Source organism: Xenopus tropicalis, chromosome 2, assembly GCF_000004195.4.
Source record: "Xenopus tropicalis strain Nigerian chromosome 2, UCB_Xtro_10.0, whole genome shotgun sequence".
In the NCBI taxonomy this organism is placed as follows: domain Eukaryota; kingdom Metazoa; phylum Chordata; class Amphibia; order Anura; family Pipidae; genus Xenopus; species Xenopus tropicalis.
The window spans coordinates 34,913,612-34,935,639 of NC_030678.2; the positions used below are offsets into that span (position 1 = coordinate 34,913,612).

The window sequence follows — 22,028 nt, forward strand, 5'->3', positions numbered from 1 at the left end:
TCGACTTCCAATATCAGAGATACTTTTATTACTTTGGGTTCTTTTATTTTCTTAATCCAATGTTATTCATTCCCAATTACTTGTGGATGCCAACATGTTAGGCAGCACCCAGTGACAACTGATCACCTTAGACCCCAGGCCGGTGGTCCTCTTCACTGAAAACTGCAGTGGCCCCCGAGTACTGCCATGTTGCCTTCTTCTTCCTGCACATGTGCAGTAGAGAGAAAAAACATTCTTGCAAGCAAAATGCCAGCTTTCCACTTTACTGCCAATCTTTCATTAAAGAAGATCCAAGAAGCATAAGAACATTACAACATGGGGCTCCTACAGACTTATCCAGAGCCAGCGCAGTTTTCAGCAAATCTCTATCTGTGATGCATCAGTCCCATCAATATCATCAGAATGACTGTGCAGTTTTTCTAGCTGATAATACATTGTGATAAAACAATAAAACCATCGTGCTACGTAGGTACTGAGAACTCAAAGAAATATATTTATGGCCTCGGGTAATGGCTGCATGGACAAAGAGCAGGGAGCTGGGCTCACACAGAGCAGGCAGAATGGTCATTAAAGAATTACCTTGAGTTTGGACCTATGGATGACTTCTAAAAAAGCATTTTATTTAGAGACAGTTGGGGGTTAACAACAGGGGCAAATACAAGAATATGCATGCACAAACAAATGCTGTAAAAGCCAATAATATCATGACTTGTCTTCTATCAAGTTTATTTTCTTATTAGGACAGGAAGTTTTTCAAAATGACACAACTGCACATAAAATTCCAGTATTTCAAAGTCAGTTCATATATGTTATAATACAAAAAAGGAAGGTAACTCGGAAGGGTCACACCTGAAGCTTAAGGCAATGGCACAAGGGGTGATTGTGAGGAGACAAAACAGCCAAAGTGACTCCTTGTGCTGTTGCCCTTAGGGTGTAGAGGCAGAGTGTGGGTCCCCAGCAGGTCTATAGGGAAAGCTCACAGTAAGGCTGCTTGGTTACTGGGGCACAGCCAGCTGGACACATGCAAAGTTATATATTATTTCACTTATATTTATTAAATCCTTCATTTGGGTTTTGAGAAATGTACTCTTACCTTAAACTAAGCCATTCACGTGCTGTCCATCTTCCAGTTTATATAAGCAAGCCCCCCTCCCACACATTCGGAGGACCCCATGTACTGTTCCTTTTAAACTGCATGATCACAGCCTGGTGCCGAATGTAGGGCTCCTTTACTAAGTAACAAAGGACTGAACATCAGATGAAACCTGCATGTTTCTTTTTTATAAAAAACTGAAGCGAATGTAAATCCTACCTTTAAACATGTTGTCCTTTTGAGGAAACCGGTGCCCAAGAATAAAACATTATTTGCTATGATATGGGGCAGCCGAACATACATGAACAGGGCTCTTGTCACGTGTCCATGTGGTTACCTACAGTAAGTGGGGGTCTCACTTGGGCTTGATTTTCTTGTCTTACAAAATAGTTGTAACTCTTCTTCCCACAACTCTAATAATGCTGAGAGTATTCCGAGCCTGACACACACAGCATGGCCAAGCCTAATGGCTTACTCGGTCATTCTTATGTATAGAAGCATATTAAATGCACATACATAGCACATATTGCTCATGCTGCTTGCCTCTGTGCTGTTATAATCATCAGATATGTTAGCAGACTAATTCATATACTATATATCTTTGCTTTCAGACAGAGTTCAAATGTATTTGCCTGTAATCCAGGGGCACATTACATACGTATGCAGGTATAATATGGATGAATGTTTCACTTCTTATTTATCCAACCAACAGGCCATTCAATTTCTAAAATGCACACAGGGATACAAAACTGGAATGTTTTAACCACAATGAGCAGAGCACTTTGGGTCTAATGGCACAGAAACCCTAAGCAAGGGTATGATAAATCTGGACAAAGTATAGAAGTCCACTGGCTGGGCCTGGCTGCAACCTGGGCTTACTCCCTCCTGTCCAACCCAAGTGATAGCTCTGTCTGTATATACAGGAGCCCCCTTACTGCACCTGCCTGCCAGTCTGTACCCTTTGCTCACACCCCCCCCCCCATCCTGCATGCCCAACAACAGTCATATCTGTAAACAGCAGAAAACATAGGAATTATTCTATTCCCTTTATAGTGTTGATGTACAGTAGATGGGGGAATATCATTAAGGCATTTGGTTTAGAATTGCCTTTACGGTCCAACCGGGAATCGGGGAAAGGCACTGTATATATCATATTAAGAAACTCAAAAACATAACAATTGCTAATATGTACTCATGGGCAGACAGATACAATAAAGAGATATGGCTCTCTGATGGAGAGACTAACCTTTCCCATAACAAACCTGACTGGAGTATTAAGGCTGTATGTGTCCCTTATGACAAGAATCAAGACCAAACATGCAATAACTGATACACTGGTGGGAGACTGCTATGTCCCGTGCATCAGAGAGCCCCTAGAATATAAGGCGGTATATCAAGGGAATGTATTAGTTATTTACACTGCCTCCATGATAAACTAAAATTGCAGTTTGTTTCTCCCTTTAGAGGACAGCCCCAGAATTGCGGATACATTTGCAGCGATCCAAGGAATTAGGAAGCCTCCTTACTAGACACTATTTCAATTCATCTTTTTCCCTCATTTTGTCTGAATTCTGATGGCTACTCGCTCAGCACATATGCAGCGTTTTCCATATTGCAATGGTGGCTTTATTGATCTACTGACGCAGATATCCATGCCAGCTTACAAAGTGTTAAACTGGAGTTTCTACACATTCCTAATAATGAACTCCTCTTTCTTCTCACCATTATTCTATATTTACAGGGTTGCATGTGACCTACTTCAATAAAATCACTTGCGATTAAAACATTTGGTCTAAAAATAGAAAGTATACCAAGAGCTTGCTTATGTCTCCAATTTAGAAATCATTTTGCCACTTCCAAGTAACCAAGTTAATTACAACCCATTGTTTAATCCTCTTGTTGGATACATGGGATATTTTAGAAATCCAAAATTACATCCTTTAGAAGATAATTGAAAATTTAGACTACATTGAAAAGCCAGAGTTTCTATGTAAGGCTGAAGAGCAGTAATGCGTTTGTATTTATTGATATATTCCATTTGCTCACTGTCCCAGGGGAATGTCTGAAGACCTTTTTAGACTGTAATTACCTATTCTCAGCAGCACTGCCAGCAGATCTGCACTATATCTTAATAATCATTACCATATTTAAACTGACAACATATTCAGTATAATGACTTCAGTGAATACTGGAAATCCTGTAAAGTAAGCGTAATACCCAAATTCTGCATCCCAGGCCATTCTATCCAAATGGGCCATCCAGTTCTTTCCATTTGAACCTCACGTTTGCATGCTGGATTCCATTAAAGGCTGAGAAGACTCTGAGAGTGGCATCAAATCCCACGTCCTGGCAGGACAGCCTAGAACTGAAGACAAAAGTGTATGGAACTTTGCCATTAACTAAGGTGTAGAGCGTTCAGTATTAGGAGTCTTGTTGTTTCCTATGGCTGCTAATAGCTGGGATAACTTTTATAGGAACTAACACAACATTAATTATGATATATCTGAGTGAGATGGGTTACTCTAAAGCAAGTGTCTAAATTACTTACAAGTTCACACTGATTATACATTGTATATGCATCACGGGACTCTTGGATTGTAAACATCAGTGAAAACACTGCTGGGGGAAAGTTATTGCAAGTATACTGCTGAGAATCTAGTTGTTTTATGGTCTTAATTCAAGTCCTGTATTCCATATCATTTTCTGTTTTGTATGTTCTCCCTTATAGACCACTGAGCGATAGAGAGTTCCACTTGATGTAGAATGGGAATGTTGCAGTATAGTGTTGTCATTGTGTCCTGTGTTTGCTCCTTTCAGTGGCACAGGCTGAGTTGCTGCTATACCCACTATGATGGATCACGATTCTCAAGCCAAATAATGAGCAGAGCCTTATTGCTGTGTATTGTAGGATGAGCCCAGCTGTGTTTGTGTAAATAAGGTTTCCTGGATAGATTATATTTTGTTGTTCTTTTTAGCATTCTGTGACATCTCAGCCGCTGCTTGGTGATGTAGAGCTCATATTCAGCAACTGTAATTTATGATTTCATGGTTATTCAAATATAGCAACCTTGAAAACCTCTCAGCTCCTATTCATAGATAAGTAAATAAGGCTGTGGTTTTAATTTGTATTCTTTCGCAGTGGTCTTGGGAAGTATCAACCTGTAATACTCACAAGAAAAAGTCTTGTGTTAATCCCTGTGTAGTCTGAATTGAGATTGTAAACGACTATTCAGATTAGAATATATCAGTTACTGAAATGTCTTTCTTCCAGACATTATGGAGACAGGCTACATGTTATTAGGAATAAGACTAGCCTTCCTCTCAGGCTTGTAAGCAATGTGACATAACAGATCAGTCTTATAGCATCGTAAAAGCACGACACAGCTTCCCTATGATCAGCTCCAGGATTCAAAATAGGCCCAGGAATTTCAAGTACACAGAGGTCCAAACAGCCCTTAAATGGTGACTGTCTATGGCATCTTACAGTAGCCCGTCTGGCATTTGTCAGAATCCACAGATTGCTAGTCTGGGCCTGCCTATGATCTCCTGAGAAAGTTAAAGATGATGGATAAAGATTCTAATCAAGAAAAAATGTCTAAGAAGACAAAAAAAACCTACAAAAGTAGGAGGTACCTCAGGGGGTTCATATCCATATGGCAAAAGAAGAAAAAAGAAAAGACTAAAGAAAAACAGCAAGCACAGCAGGAAAGGCTCTTTCTGTAGGCTCACACCAAGGATGTTAATTTATGTTTGGCAAAGAGGCGGGGTGCCATCCAGGCTGATTTCAGAACCAGCTGAAGAATCCCGAGATGAGCGACCTTGGAGGAATCGAATAATCTTCTCAACGGTAGCATCCTGGTACTCATGGGACCATCTGAGAGAAGGGAAATGAGGGGCTTATTTGACATTATAATTTAGTATTGTAAATCAAGAGATGGGCATCCTCTGACAGATAACACTAACCATAATATTATTTGTACACTATTTCCTATTGCTCTCCCTTTATTATGTGCTGAGGATGTCACCCCCCCCCCCCCCCCATTGTTCTCAACATATAATATGCTGGGAATGCCATTACCCAGTGCTATAATTATGCATGACGGGGATGCCAGGACCCACAGTTCTAACTGTATTGTATGCAAGCATTAGAATACCATACTCTATTCTAACTGAATGAAGTATTTGTTGCATTGTCACACTGCCCCTCCCCTTACTATCTAAAATATGTTCTACTGCCATAACGGAGATTCGATAAACAAACTCACTTAATGCCATTGAATTTCAAGACTGCTCTCATGTCTTCTGGTAGGGTCATTGGGTCTGGCCATTCAAAGTGATCTGTGACTGGGATAATGTTCTTACTGTTGTTTAAAGCTGTGACGATTTCCTGGTAAGAGAATATACCACCGTTAAACTCCCGTTATACTTTATGGACATAATATATAATCACCTTAAAAGTGACAGCAGAGACAGGAAACCTCCAGAGATCTAGATTATTTTAGAACTCCAAAGATGTCATTTCAGAGCGGCTGCAACACCAAAACTTGCTCCCAGTGATTGGTAGGTAACCAGCATGCCAGGGTAAAGTTATTGTGAGCCAAGGTACTGAAGTAATATATCGAAGCAAAACAGTTCATTCACTTGTCTTCTTCTTTAGGTTACCTAGAAACACTCTATAAATTAATTATCTAGCTGCTGGCCAATTAACAACAGTGACAGTATTACAGTACATCTGGTGCCTGGACATCTAGCACTCTTATCCAGCACAGTCACTCTGATACACAATAATAAACACAGATGTTCAGGCCAGGACTGGGAATTAAATAGGCCCAAACAGCCCCCACAGGCCCAATAACAGTGACTGTCAATGGCATCTTACAGCAGCCTCTCTGGCATTTGCCAGAATCCACAGATTGCCAGTCCAGGCCTGCTGGTGTTTTATCTATAGAAACCCTGCATCTGTTTGATTAATTAAACACTGTATTGGCAGCTACTGTATAGACCAGAGACAATGAGAGAGATATGACCCTTTCTTAAAGCCGAACCATATAAGGGAAAGACCTACTTATATAACATAAGCTATAATCATTTATATTAAAGGTATGGGACCTGTAATCCAAAATGCTCAGGACCTAGGGTTTTCCAGATAAGGGGTCTTTCTGTAATTTGGATCTCCATACCTTCTATCTCCATACCTGCTAAAAAATAATTTAAACATTAAATAAACCCAATAGGATTGTTTTGCCTCCAATAAGGATAAATTATGTAGTTGGGATCAGGTACAAGGTACTGTTTTATTATTGCAGAGAAAATGATGTACAGGTATGGGACCTGTTATCCAGAATGCTTGAGACCTGGTGTTTTCCAGATAAGGGATCTTTCCGTAATTTGGATCTCCAAACATTAAGTCTACTGAAACATCATTTAAACATTAAATAAACCCAATATGATTGTTTTGCCTCCAATAAGGGTTAATTGTATCTTAGTTAGGACCAGGTACATGGTACAGTTTTATTATTACAGAGAAAAAGGGAATCTTTTTTAAACACTTGAATTATTTCATTAAAATGGACTCTATGGGCCTTCCCATAATCCAGAACTTTATGGACAATGGATTTCTGAACAACAGATCCCATAACGTATTAAAATTTTGTATTGTGTGAACAAAATGGAGTCTATGGTAGATGGCCTCCCTGTAATTTGGAACTATCTGGATAACAGGCTTCCGCAAAAGCAGGCATTAAGAAGACATAGGAGTACTGTTGAATTCCTAGCAGTGCCCAGGTGTATAGTGATCAGATTAACTGGATCAAGATAGGCATTTTATTTTTTACCCAAATGACTTGGTAATCATATAACCTACAAGTCTCTGCATTGCAAAATTGCCTGGCAGGATCTATAGCTCTAATGACATAATATGGGAAATTTAACCAGTATGCCAGTCATACTGTAACTTAAGCTGATCGTGTCTTCTTACCTTGTGCACCCAGTCCTTGCAGTCATTGTCCCCCATGCACTTATCCAAAGCTTTAGCTGACAAGATCAACACAAAATTTCTGGCGCTGATCACACTATGGAGTAATTTGTCCTCAAATTTTCCGGCTTCCAGTTTTTCCACATCGATAAATGCAGTGAAGCCACGTAGATACAAATGCACTTTCAAAAGGCTGTAGAAATATGTATGTTAGTGGTGCTGTCCAACATAATTACATCGATTCTATATGCAAGTGAAATAATTTGCAAGCACTGGTGGTTACAACATTACTACATGCCCTAATGTCTCCTATTCATTTCCTTCAGCTCACAACTTGTGCATCGATATATCTTTATAGCTAAATTAACTCAAACCAAGAATATGTGCATTTTGAATCACGTACCTGGCCAGCTGTGATCCTGTGCTTCTTCTATAACTGATAAAAACATCAGGACCATCGGCACTGGATTTACCCACGCTGCAAGGCAGAGGAGAATGCAGCATCTCTGTTGCAGACAAACCAAATAGATTAGCTAGTTCGCAGCCACTGAGCCCTAACTCAGGGGAACTGGCTTTCTTTTTAAGATTGCTTTGTTAGTTTGTATACCTAAGGATTGAAATCCCAGCATTTGAAGGTTTTACTGTCTCACCCAGGCCTAGACTGGGATTTAAAATAGGCCCTGGTATTTCATTGAGGCCCAAGAGCCCCCCACAAACAGCCAATAATATCTGTAATGTAGTTTTGTCTAGGCCTGGGACTCAAAATAGGCCCTGACAATTCAAGCACACAGAGGCCCAAACAGCGCCCACCAGCCCAATAAATAGTGACTGACTATGTCATCTTACAGCAGACCCTCTGGCATTTGTCAGAATCCACAGACTGGCGGTCTGGACCTGATCTCACCTCTTGCTGCTGAAAGGATGCAAACCCGGTGAAATCCTATTGATATATGACAGTCCTCTTCTAACTGCTGCTCTGTGACGTGGTGAAGGAAGTTACGGTCAATGCCGGCGGTCACTAAGTTGTATGTGTACTGCCTGAATCGAGGATCCACGCTCCCCAGCCAGTCTGCTAGATTGCTGCGATCACATGTTGAGTAGTTGGCAAATGTCTTCAGCTCTACTAGCTCTCGCATAAACCTAGTGTGTGTAGAGAAATCATTGGCCTTTAAAAGTACAGAGATGTGAACATACTACGGCAAACACTTGTTGTATGGGGTAAACATTTAGTCCCATTTAGCATTTAGCAGTCACTGCAAATAGTTGGTGTCAACTTCGCAGATCAAATTTATGCACTGTAAACACCACAATACCCTGTGCAATTGCCATGGGCATGGTCCCTTGCCAGAAGGCCCAGGGAGATGCTGGTGTGTCTGAAGATCAGACTGGGAAGCTGAGAGGTGTGTGTGTGCTGCTGCAGAAATATTGCATTTGCACTGGATAGAAGTCTTCTATCAGAAGCACGGACCAGCTCTGTGCATTAACATTAAAGAAAAACTAAACCCTAAAAATAAATATGCATAGAAATGCCATATGTTATATACTAAACTGACTGCACTATCCAAAGGTTTCAGCATCTCTATATGAAAAAAGTCTTTACAGTTATCACAGGAGCTCCTCATCTTGGAGCAGCTCGGCCGGGACAGTGGGCTCTGAGCAGCTGTTGAGAAGATGAGCTTTGGGGTCATTGCAAAGTATCAAGCTGAAAATGAGGCTGGCCTGTCATATAAACTGATGCTTCAGGTCTGATTATTACACTCTAGTGCTAATTGCACTGGTTTCAGAGCTGTCATGCTATGTGTATCTGAAAATACTAATCAGCCTTATACTGTTACATTTATATTCTATAAACAGAGTCTATTGAGTTAGTCCCTAAGCTCAGGTAAGTGACAGTAGCACAGAGCATGTGCAGAGAATCAACAGAAAAGAAGATGGGGGGCTACTGGGGCATCTTTGGGGGCTCAGGTCTTCCTGCTAAAGGGCTGTGTTGCCTTGGGCTGGTACAACATTTCTAACCTATGTCTATAGTTAGGCTTTAGTTCTCCTTTAACACTGGGCACATTTACATAAGATTCTAAGTTGTCCTTTGAAATATTATCATTATTGATATTATTACTACATATTAAAAAGCTCTAACAAATTCTGCAGTACTCTACAAATAAAATAGCACTATCTATGATAGAAATATACCAGCCTGAATAACTGCATTGCTCTCAACAAAACAACCATATACTGCAATATTATAATATTCAGTGGGATCCATGATATAGGTTTTTTTCTTTGTGTTTTCCCTATTTTTTCCTTGCCTTCAATTTCTATTCTGTGTTTGAATAAGAAGAATGTTACATACAAAAAATGCACTTATAAACATTAATTTAGCCTAAAAAAACCGATAATACACAATAATTAACATTCCAAGGACAATTTTTCAACAACCCAATACCATATTGACACACACAAAACCACATGGAACCAAAACAATATTCTTATTGACTGAAGTTCCACATGGATCATATTCTCTTACTTAGCTGACTAATTCTTAGCTTTATTCATTGAAATCAGCCTTTGCCTCTTGCAATGCTGTATTAGCAAATAGTTCATTGGAACGCTAGGTAAGGCATCTATTAGCCTATAGCATTTTTGCAGGCTTCTGTTGTTCAGAGAACTTTGCCTTTGGGCATAAGGCTGGGTACTTACCGTTTCCTGGTGATGCTAGAAGTCATGTTTAGATCATCTCTTAGCTCTGACATTGTAAGCCTTAAGAGTAGGTCACCATCAATCTGATTCTCCTGTAAGGGAAATGATGGTCAGTTTGTTCTGAGGCTGATGGAATGAACAATCATAAGTGCAGGAACTGAAGAGGAGCTACCACTCTACTTTACTTCCTCATATCCCAATGCACCATTAACCCTCCAATATGGCGCTGATGCACATACCTGAGCTGCCACATATATTCAAACGGTTGGGGGAATGGTCACGATTTACCAAGCTGCCCAACCAAATCTGGGCATGTATGGCCCAAAAGGTGACCATATACAAGCTGATTGTGTATGCTCAGTGCCCTATCAGGCAATGGGCCAAACAGACAAGGGACCACACATAGTATGGCTACTTTTCTATTGTTCTGACCAATGTTGAAAAGCAAACAAATGATTGTAAGCAAACAAATGAAGTAAGGAGGAGCTGCGGCTCCTCATTTCACTTCCTCATCTGCCAGTGTACCATGAACTAGCCCATATGGTGCATCAACAAATGACATTTTCTAACCTGTTCAATTCCTAAACCAACCGATATCCATAATACATGGATATCACCCATGATTGTTGAGCCAGCATACATGTACTAATAATCACAAACATTTCATATTACTGGTACATGTACTGTATGGCCACCTTCACCTGCTGTCTGGCTACAGACTCCTCTGTTGTTTTCACATTCCACACAGATTTAGTAATTGTTTTCAGTGTAACATTAGATAATGGATAGCAGGACCTAAGTTCAGTGACCCGATAAAATAAAATTACTTAAATACAGATTTCATGCTTTCTAGACCTCATGAAGAATTTGCAGAAATGCAGTCTAAGTGCACTTTAAGCATAATGAGTGTAGACTATATTTTTACTTTGTGCTGTTAATGGCCCTTTAAATCCAGTAATAACCTTACTTCTAGTCAGAACACAATGTCCATCTCTATAATAAACTCTCTCCTAAGCAGCAGTAATTTGTAAGATAAACGCTCCTGGCAGCCCCTAGTATTTATCTGTATAATAGACTCTCCCCTACACAGCACAGTGCTTTCATCTGTATAATAATCTCCTGTTTTTGTACTACAGGTATGGGACCCGTTATATAGAATGCTCGGGACCTGGGGTTTTCCAGATAAGGGGTCTTTCCATAATTCCGATCTCCTACATTAAGTCTGCTAAAAAATGATATAAACATTAAATAAACCCAATAGGGTTGTTTTGCCTCTGATAAGGATTAATTATATCTTAGTTGGGCTCAAGTACAAGGTACTGTTTTATTATTACAGAGAAAAAGAAAATCATTTTTAAAAATTTTAATTATTTGCTTACAATGGAGTCTATGGGAGATGGCCTTTCCGTAATTTGGAACTTTCTGGATAGGGGGTTTCCAGATAAGGGATCCCATACTTGCATAATGCAACTTTAAACAATATATTTTGCACTGGGATCCACTACCGCTAAAGACAGCCTTATTTGCCATTCACAATTACATCAAACATACCAAAAAGTTCTCAGAGTAGTTGCTAAAGCCAATCTGCTGCAGCCAGTGTTGCACTTCTAGTGGCTTCCAGTTAGGGACTGAGCGTGCAATGCGACGAGGGACCTCTTCTCCCATCATCTGTAGCGCCCTTTTAGCGAGAGAAGACACTGTGCCATCTGCGCAGTAACACACTATCCTCCGTAGGCTCTGTGTTGCACCAATTTCATTGAACAGCTACAGGCAAGACAGGCATTTTAGTGCTTTCCTTCTTTCACAATGATCATTTGGCTGATGTATAGCATCAGTCTATCCAATACTTGAAGGCATAGTGCAAGTATATGTTTGTCACTACTTACCATTTAGCATTCTGTGTATAAAAAAATGTAACCTGTGTCTAACAGAAACATTACTGAACTGTTCATTAAAACTAGAGATTATTCTTCTAACACATTTGTCATTCACTAGAAGGAACTTTTTTAACAGAGTCTAAAGCTCTTCATACACTCTCAGGTCTGCTTATTTGGCAAGGCTGGATCATAATGGTTGTTTAGGCAGACCCATCTGGAGAGGACCAAATCAAAGAGCTGGTCCTGACAGAATATTCTAATCTGCCTGATATCTGGCCACTTCTGTCCAGATATAGGCGGCAGGCTGTTGGGGGACTTGATCTGGAGGGGCCTAGTCTGTAACTTTTATCTCCCCAAGTATGGCTAGCTTGATGAAGAGGTTTATTTAACAGCAATGGCACTGCCCGTTTATACGAGTAAACAATATATGCAGTTTATTGAGTGTCACTGTGAATATTCTGTTTTTATGCCAATAGGCACATATATCCAGTACATTATCTATGTACATATGCTTAAGGGCGTCTTTTAGTATCTGTCAACAGATACTGGATACATATATAAAGGGAATGTAAAGGGTCTATAAAGGGTTTTCCATGGGCATAACAAAAAAGGAGGCTCAGTGGAGCACTGCCTGATAAAATGTTTCAATATGTTTATAATAAATGTCCTTTTCTAAAATGTTATGGGGCATAAATGTTTCCTCTGTGCAGCCCATTGGCTTTTAGTTACACCACTGAGGACAGTGTTGGACTGGCCCAACAGGTTACCAGGAAAACTCTGGTGGGCCCAGGTGTCAGTGGCCTATTTAATGGTGATTCCTATTTTGTGTATGAAAACAAGTTCAAATAGATGGAAAGATACATTACATTTCTAAGAACATTACAGTATCTAAAAAAAGAGATCAGGATATTAAAGATTAAAGAGCCTAAGTAAGAAGGGTACAAGGGGGCCTAAGGTTTAAGGTTTTCAGGGGGACCCCTGGCATCCCAGTCCAACACTGACTAGGGATGTACCCCTTTGCATTCCCCCTGTTTTAGTGATAATGATGTTTTAACTGCTCAGCCTGCTTAATATTGCAAGCAGTCTTATATTAGCAAATTGGTCTATCTGGTATGCAGCCAGGGCCACTCCTGCCATGAGGCAAGGTGCAGAGAGTGCAAAAATGCTCTCTGTACTAGCGACGCAGCCCCCCCAAGACCCGCTCCAACATGGAAGAGGTAAGCATGGAGTGGGTAAGTTGGCGGTATCAGGGCTGCTGCCGCAGAAACACTGCTATATGCAGCCTTAAAAATGAACCTTAGTGCTGCCCTTGCTTACCTTTATGTTCTTCTGTTGGCACTTTATTGCCACTTCAACACACAAATAAAAGGCAGCAATACACTGTGCCTCTAATCGTGAGCTGTCGAGCAAGGGCACAAGTCTTTGAAGATCATCCCCAGTACGACCTTGAGTGTTATCACTGCTATCTAGAAGAGAACGGGCAAATTCCTTGGGATCCAGAGAAGAGATGAAGGGTTCTACTAATGCCAAGGTGCCAGACCTTTCCACATCTTTTTCAATTTCTTTGTTTGTTGCCAGCACAGTGATAGCAAGACAGGCATGGAAGCGAATGAGATCATCCTCCTTGGAAAAGGCCAGAGGGAAAAGCCATTCTGCTGCTCTCTTATCAATCATGAGATGCTGATTACAGGGTCCACCATACATGGCACAGTTGGCCAAGGCCACAGCACAGTGCCGCAAAACCACCGGATCGGTCCAGCGGCACCAAAAGAGGATGTACTCTAGGCCTCCATTACAGACAAGCTGACTGCAGGTCTCCTCTGAATGTTTGAACATATGCTCCAGGATACCACAGAGGCTGCGTGCCAGCCGTGGGTCTCCAAGTTCTTTAGTGAGATTTAAAACCACACCCAGCCCAATTCGAGCAATCCGATCTCTGGAAATATAAATGTCACAAACACAAAGAGTATCGTCAGAGGTTTAATCCACAACAGTAAATTGACTTTGAAATAAATACATTTATATTTACAGAATCTAGACAAATGTAATTCAGAAGCAAACAGAAAGGGGACAGGGGCCCTGTGTATATTGGCATCTTATAATAACCACTATTATAATCATATTAATAACATTGCATATCATCTGCTGCAAGATAAGTTTAAAAGTTGACTATACGAGGCTTCCACAATTCCTTTTATGTCTACAAAGATTACAGAACTTCTTTTGAGACCTGAAAAGGCTATATTTTTGCAATTGGTCACTCTGCAAACATAATATTTGGTAGCATGCCCTTTGGAAAGAATAAAGGAAGCACTTCCTATAGCCAATAATAAGCTTTCTACATCTGTCTACTGATGGTTAAGACCACTTTTCTTTTGAAAGCCGCTGCAGATCTAAAAGATGCCTTCTCTCTGATCTCCCACAAGTGTTCAATAGGATTCAGATCTGGACTAACTTTAGTTCAGCTTTTTGAAGTGTGCTTTGGGTAAAATCTTGCTGCAAGAACCATTATCTGCAACAAAGACCCACTTTTATGACACTGGGTTTAATAGTGTGCTCAAAAATCTCCAGATTTCATGATGCCATGCACAGACACCCAATTCAATGGACTGAAAAACCATAAGCAAACCTCCTGTTTTGCTGTAAATGGAGTTTTCCCCATGATAAATCTCCTCTACTGCAGGTGACTTATTTCCTTCAAAAGTACACAAGTAGCCCATAGTTGCCTCTCAAAGAAACTTTGGGCTACTTTGAAAAATAGCCACGCCCCACTTGCGATTTTCTAGCTTTCGCTGTGCTGTTCTGCAATCAAATATATTAATGAATACCATAGGATTCTCAACCATCCTCTGGCAGAACAGAATTATTTGAAAAAAGTACAGATATTTTTGCCCACTGCTATGTGTGTGTGAATCCCCCATTACTCCAAAGCCAAGATACAAAACCAAATCAATAGTGGAGTGGGTTGGACAAAAATGATCAATATTTGCTTGCTCTTTGCTATGTTTGCATAACCTCTTAGTCTCTGATCTACTCAAATGACATATAAATATATCTGTTTTCTCTTGTTTCTTTCATGGCATAAAAGTTTAGAATTGCATCGTTTAGGACAAGTTAACCTTAGGGAATATAACACATAGGGGTTTAAATTACTGTTACGTAGCATGACATCATACACATATTGTAGCTCTTCTAAAGGTATGAGGTGTTGTGTGATAATAATAATAATAATAATAATAATAATACCAGTACATGATGCATTATATATTGGTAGGACCTAAAAAATGAGGGAAAACTTAAAGTCAGGGTATGTAAAATTAAGGTTTCACTGTATTTATAAAGGACCAACATATTCTGCAGTGCTGCACCTGGGTGTCTACACTGACCGTACAGATTACATAAAAAAATAACCAATAACCTATAGTTATAGAGGTAGAAGGACCCATGCCCAAAAAAGCTTACAATCTAGAACAAAAGATTGATACTAACTGTCCATTTTTACCAGTATTCTTTTAATAGCATTCAATTATCTATTAGCCTATAAAGTACCATCCATTTATTATTTTCAGTAATTCTATCCACCAATACATTGATGTTTCCAGCCCATATCAATTTATGAATTATAAACTAGATTATGAATTAAAGAGGCAGGGGTGTACAGGAATATAATGATATAGTCCATGTATTTGATTACTTTTGCAAGATTCAAATCCAGCTATATATTTACAGCAAAATAAATCTACTGCACTGGATACCAGGGAGCAAATAGTGCTCACAGAAGCAGAAAAATCCTGACTACAATGATATATATTCTCTGACATATAAGCAAGCACACTGTGTAGCTGAGCCCATGGTAGGAAATAAAATCCCTCTGGGGAATTTTTAAATCCTTTCCTCTTCTAAAACCCCTAGTCAGTTGTTACTAAGAATGATTCTTCCTCCATTACAACTACATTTTAAGGCATTTTCTTTTTGCAATATACAATTACTGAATGTATTATCCACTGTCACATCAAGTGTGTGAGAAATTAGAATTGCTTGTATAATAGCTGCCATTAGATTAGCATACTCCTGGCAGTGCACTGAGCAGTTTACCCAATGGATCAGTAAATCTTAGTTTGGACAAGACAGAGATTTATGATCAGTGACTTGAAAAGAGAAATATGCAAGCATGAATGCTGTGCTACATACTCCAGTAGTACTTATGGTACTATACAAATAATAAATATTATTATTATTATTAATATTAATTTATAAAGCGCCAACATATTCCGCAGTGCTGTACAATAAGTGGGTTTCATACATTGCACATAAAGAGCTAATTCTGCTAGTACCTGGTGCTGTGCTGCAATGGAATTTCTATGGGCAATAAATGTTATGCCAAAAGACCCAGGTCAGTTCATAAACCCCAACATAGGCAGTAATTACAGACCCATATACATGCTTGTACATGTTGCCACCCTAAAAAAATGATTATTTACCCTTAAAAGTCAACTTCTCCCACAATATCTGGCTTTATCTACATTGGAACTACTGGTTCTGTTACCGTAACAGCTGATTACTCTGTAACTAAAAAGTCAATGAGTCAGGCTGTACACACGGTTGGTTTATTCCTCCTGTGATGATCAATTGTTGCCACTGCAGCTTTAAATCTACAGATAGCCTGCTTTATAATTAGTGCATGTTTCCTAGGAAGCTATAATTAGTACACCCATGGGGAAAGCAAAAATGGGTGGTTTTGTATTCTTTATTAACTGCATGATAGGAGATTCATAATTTCTCTCTGTGCCTGCAATATGCTGTGGATTTATCATCTGTAAACGTAATTCAGGGGAAAGTGATACTGGGGATAGGGTTGCCACCTGGCTGGTTTTGAACTGGACAGCCCAGTTCAAAAAGGCCTGCTTAGTTTCTAGACGTCTGAGAACCAGGTAGGGCTGTCCCCTGAACAACACGAAATACAGGCAACACCCCCTGACGTCACCGCACCCACCCCCTGACATCAATGCCCGGCACTGATTGGATATATTTAAAGAGAAAGGATTGGCAACCCTAACAGAGGAAAAGGATTTTAGGTTGGAAGGGTTAAAGGGGTTGTGCAACTTTTAGTATAATGTAAAGAGTAATATTCTGAGACAATCTGCAATTGTTCTTCATTTTTAAGTATTTGTAGTTTTTTAATTATTTTAGTTTTTGCTCAGCAGCTCTCCAGTTTCAGCTGCTATTTGGTTGCTAGAATCCAAATTACCTTAGCAACCAAAGTGTGGTTTGCATGAAAGACTGATATATGAATCGGAGAGGACCTGAATAGAAAAAAAGATAATATAAAGTAACAATAACAATTGAATTGTAGCTTCACAGAGCAATAGTTTTTTGGCTCTAGGGTCAGGGACCCACATTTTAAAGCTGCAAAGAGTAAGAAGAAGAAGAAGACAAATCATTCAAAAACTATGAAAAACAAATAATGGAGACCATTTGAAAAGTTGCTTAGAACTGGCCTTTCTATAACATACTAAAAGTAAACTTAAAGGTGATCCACCCCTTTAAGAAAATGGTGTTCACTGGGATCTAGGGGATCTTACAGAGCTGTCAACCAACCCATGTCATTAGGGAGAAAATAAGGCCTTTTTGAAACCTTATTTCATGTTATTATTGGAACAGGACATTTAGGCCTGGATCATTAATGGATCCAATACCTGTTAATACTGTCATGCAGCTCTGAGGTACAAGCTACTGTTTTATTATTACAGAGAAAGGGGAAATGTATCAAAAAATACCTGGATCTTTCTGGATAACGAGTTTGCAGATAATAGATCCTATACACGTGTTCATTCCGGCTCCTGTTCCAAATCCCATGCAAGTGCGCCTATGGATTCAGGCAATGGACTTGCACCTTAATCGCGAGCAGATATCATTTTGAAGAAAAATCTCATAAATTTTATATTTACTTATTTAAAATGTTTACTTATCCTTTAAATGATCCTTAATAACTTTTTTAACAGCTTATTCTAAAACAACTCTACGAGAGATTACACATGTCAGGCACAGATACAAACGTAATGACAGTGTGGCTGTAAGCGTGCCTTTAGGCTGCAGCAGGGAACGGAAGCTGCTCTATGTGTGCAGCTGCTTAGGAAACCACACAAACTTTCCTATTGCACCTATTGCACACAGGATGAGGAACCTCTACTGCACAAGAGCAACACCATACATAATGTATGTGCCATTAACCTTCAGTGATTTATAAATGTAGAGGTCAAGTAGGGCACCAGTATATTGATGAGTGACGGCCTTTAATAACTACACAATGTGATTCATACCGTGGCAGTATAATCCTCATGATCAGGCGTGAAAATGTCATTTTACATTTATCATAAATATTACATTTTGCCATTTGGTTTTTGTAGTGCTTACATTTTAGCTTCTAAAGCAGTGTTCCAAATGTGGCTTTACATTGCATTTATAGTATAGATTGTAAGCTCTACGGGGCAGGGACCTCCATCCTCTTGTGTCTTTGACTCTTAACTTATTGCAACTGTTACTGTATCTTGTATTTATTTGTATTTATTGTTATACTTTGTATTTATCTATTATCTTATTAACCCCCTGTTTGTATTAATGTATTCTACTGTACAGCGCTGCGTACATAAGTAGTGCTTTATAAATAAAAATATACATACATACATACATAGTAACAGCCATTAATTGGGTGAATGAAAGCATACCTGGCCAAATTCCAACTGAATATACAACATTCCAGATAGAAATAGCATCAGATTTGGAAACATTATCATCATTTAGAAGTTAAAGGGGCAGTTGACTTGTAAATTAACTTTAAGTATGATGCAGATAGTGATATTCTGAGACAATTTGCAGTTGGTCTTTATTTTGTTATTTGTTTTTTTTAATGATTCCATTTTTTCATTTGTTCAGCAGCTCACCAGTTCGGAGTTTGCATCTGATATCTGATATCTAATATCCAATTTACCCTGGCAAAGTCTGTAAGATTGATAGGAAAGGCAGGGGCGGGCCAAGCCGACCGGGCGCCCTAGGCCAACCGGTCAGCAACCTCGCCTCTGGTCTTTCCCCCCCCTCACGTGTGGGGGCAGGGGAGCACGGAGGGGTAGGCAGGAGAGGCTCCTGTCTGGCGCACCCCAATCGTTGCACAAGGCAGGTGCCTCTTCTGCCTACCCCTAGTTCCAGTCCTGAGGAAAGGACCTGGATAGAAATATAAGTAATAAAAAGTAACGATAACATTGTAGTCTTACAAAGCAATAGTTTTGGCTGCTGGGTTCAGTGAGCCCCATTTGAAAGTTGGAAAGAGAGAAAAGAAACGCAAATGAGTAAAATAAAACTATAAAAAAATTGACAAATGAATACCAATTGAAAAGGTGCTAAGAACAAGACATTCTATAAAACCCTAAAGGTTAATTTAAAGGTGACTCTACTGCTTTAGCTTGATACAATACAGAGCTGTTTATCTGGCCCTATGCCTGCCAAAAAGCCCTATAAAATGGATAAATTCAGTTTTTAATGTGCGGCAAAATGCCCCATGACACTTACATCACTGGCGTCTGGCTTTGACCTGAAAATGCTCACGTCACACACATTTGTAACAGTGTTTTCTCCTCCACCTGTCAGCCTTAGCCTTGTTGACTATATAGTATATGTAATAATCAACCCAATAATTGGAAAAATTGGACAGCACTGTGACAATTGGGAAGGTTATTGTGAACAAAAAATGCAATCATACTGTTATGCAAATATATATTTTATATATATATACTGTATATATATATATTATATTACCACTTTCATTGTACACAAAATGTAACTTTTATTCTTGTATGGGAGGGTGGGGTTGTTTACTTTAAAAAGCAAAAGCTTCCTGTAATGGGAGATGGCACAATGTATTTATATGCAGAATGTGTGCAGTAATGTTTTTGTAAAAAGCACTTAGATCATACTGATGAGGAGCCTTGAGCCAAGGCTATGACACAAATGTACTAAGGTGCTCCTACCCAACATTGCAATTGTATTATGGCACGTTATTACTGAACACTAACAGTGTATATACCTTTTACTCCTTCACACAGCAGATGGGCACCCCATGCATGCAGAGGTACAGTGCTAATAAAAGATCCTGAAAAGTACGGTAATAATAACCCACACAGTATCACAGGTCACATGGTGGGTCACAGGGAAAAAAATTCCTGAGTGATTAAAAACTAATTGGCTCTTACAGTGAAATTCACAACTCAGATAACTTGGAAAAGACAACATTCATAATAGTTTAGGAACTATCCTTGTATTTCCAGTCTAAAAGCATTTTGTACAATAGATCTAAGAGCAATATAGAACAGAACAACATAACAAAGGCCAAAAGCAATGAAGTAATTTTCCTCTGCTGCTGTAACAAGCATCCATCTTTTTGCAACCCAAGCATCACAAATCACGTTACATGTACAGTATGGGGATAAACAGTGGTGGTTGCATGGGACTGCATGCTTGGCCTACAAAACTTATTTGGAGCTCTCCAGCTGTTTATAAGATTCAGCAGGACGGCTGCAGGTCAGACACCCTTTAGGGTGAAGACACACAGAGCTACTACTAGCAGCTACTTGTCGTGGCTATTAATATAGACAATGCTGATCATTTATTGAAAATTGTTTTAGCAGAGGCTATTCTCATTATTGTCTATGGCAAGGTATTGTCTTGTAGATTGTAAGCTCTTTTGGGCAGGGCCCTCTTCACCCCTTGTATCGGTTATTGGTTGCTTTATATGTTACTCTGTATGTCCAATGTATGTAACCCACTTATTGTACAGCGCTGCGGAATATGTTGGCGCTTTATAAATAAATGTTAATGTAATGTAAAAAAAGGTATTTTCTGGAGTTTAGTAGCCGTGCTACTAGCTGCTACTAGTAGCTCAGTGTGTCTGAATTGATTATTATTTTGTCTGCATACCATACCATTTGTTAGCATTTAGCAAAAGTTACCTGTTGTCTGCCACCAGGACCTGTTCGAGGAGCTGGCATGCCTGGTACTTCACTGATGCCTCTGAAGATTGAAGAAGTGAAAGGAGCCGGTCCAATGCTCCCTCAAGCCTTAAGGTTTCACACAAGCCCTGGGCAACTTCTCTGCCAACTGCTGGCATCACCCATGCCTCCTCAACCATTTGGAAAATCTCTGCAATATTATTGCGAATACTCTGAGCATCCACCGCCTGCTTGAGGTTGGAAATGGTAACCTGGAGTTCCGGAAGGATTTTATCCAGTGATATCTGTGCGTCCACACTGATCCCTGGTGAGATATCATTATTTCCGCCCGTTTCCCCGGATGTTTGCCACCAGCACATGGTATTCACATAACTCGGAACTACAAGGCGGTCACTGTTAAACATGTTTAAATACCTGCCGATTTTATAGGCTGAAAGAAGAAGAGTGAGAACCATGAATCCTTCTTGGAAGCAGTGACTGGCAACTAGTAAATTGGCTCAGAAAATATACAGTACAATAAATGAAGATTTGGATTATATCACAAAATGGCAGTGGCTGAAGGGTAAGCTATGCTTGCAGAGTGACAATAGTGGGAATAAAGGCAGCAGTGAAAGCAAGGAGACCAGTGCCCGGCAGGCACCCCACACAGACACAATACCTACATCCTATGTAATGGCACACAGCGCTCACCACCTCACCATAACAGCACAACTGTATTGTTCAGCCTCAGTCAGGGCTCCCCGAGTCTGGCAGATTTATCAAAGCAAAACAGAAGGCAACACATTGGGCAGCGCACGTCCTTCTGTGCAGGGGATGGGATCTGCTGAATGTATGGGCAGAAGTGAAATCAAAGCTGCCCTTACAGACACAGCCTAGCAGCAAAGCCTGCCTTAGGGAAGTCCATAACTGTGATGCAGGGGCTGACTCAGCTTCCTCTTATGGTTCTTGTTCCCTTTCATGGACCCCAGTGACAATTCTTTGTTCTCTGGGTTCTTAAGTTTTCTCTGTCCCCTCTGTGTCCGTTCCCGTTCTTCTCCTACTGTTCCCGGTGTGTGAGCCTCAATTCCAGACAGTAAACTGCAGGGTGACGTCGTATTCCTCGGCCCCACCCCTTGGCTACAGTCAGATCGCGTATCTGTGGCAACAACATCCTCAGCTGCTATATGTTCCCCTCAATGCAGCAGCAGCAGCACAGTGATGGACAGCTGGGTGGCGGGGGCTGCAACCAATGAGCGCCAGAGTTTCTTGAGGAGACGGTCTTATTGGTTGTAGGGTGCAGTCATGTGCTGCGCTGTCAGGTTCTGTTTTGTTTATGTCAGATCTGTCTGTTGCCGGTGTGAGGGAACGCTTTGTTCCTATACTCACCTCACCTTACCCCTCAGCCCCTC

General features: G+C 40.1%; 1 protein-coding gene across 3 annotated transcripts; it reads right to left on the minus strand.

The window, feature by feature from the left end:
- Nucleotides 1-599: 599 nt before the first annotated feature.
- Nucleotides 600-21,803, minus strand: sarm1 (sterile alpha and TIR motif containing 1). 3 transcript variants are annotated; one of them, XM_031896676.1, is made up of 10 exons: nt 21,339-21,803; nt 20,641-21,070; nt 12,959-13,577; nt 11,316-11,528; nt 9,765-9,856; nt 7,972-8,207; nt 7,471-7,573; nt 7,071-7,260; nt 5,359-5,480; nt 600-4,967 (listed from the first exon to the last, which is right to left on the minus strand). In XM_031896676.1, the coding sequence occupies exons 2-10, from the start codon at nt 21,042-21,044 to the stop codon at nt 4,838-4,840; spliced, it is 2,109 nt and encodes a 702-aa protein (XP_031752536.1). In that variant the 5' UTR covers nt 21,045-21,070; nt 21,339-21,803; the 3' UTR covers nt 600-4,837. The 3 variants fall into 3 exon arrangements, with proteins under 3 accessions (XP_031752536.1, XP_012812910.1, XP_002937189.2); XM_012957456.3 differs by having other exon boundaries at nt 21,303-21,803; XM_002937143.5 differs by having other exon boundaries at nt 20,641-21,803.
- Nucleotides 21,804-22,028: the final 225 nt, after the last annotated feature.

What these genes read in the sequence shown, in the direction of transcription:
- sarm1 (XM_002937143.5), bottom strand. Translation starts at nt 21,095, where the DNA reads ATGGTTCTCACTCTTCTTCTTTCAGCCTATAAAATCGGCAGGTATTTA. An exon ending in TCTAGCATCACCAGGAAACG is followed by an intron (nt 8,208 to 9,764) that starts GTAAGTACCCAG and finishes TACACACACTAG; the next exon opens with GTTTATGCGAGAGCTAGTAG. An exon ending in ACAGGATCACAGCTGGCCAG is followed by an intron (nt 7,261 to 7,470) that starts GTACGTGATTCA and finishes ATATTTCTACAG; the next exon opens with CCTTTTGAAAGTGCATTTGT.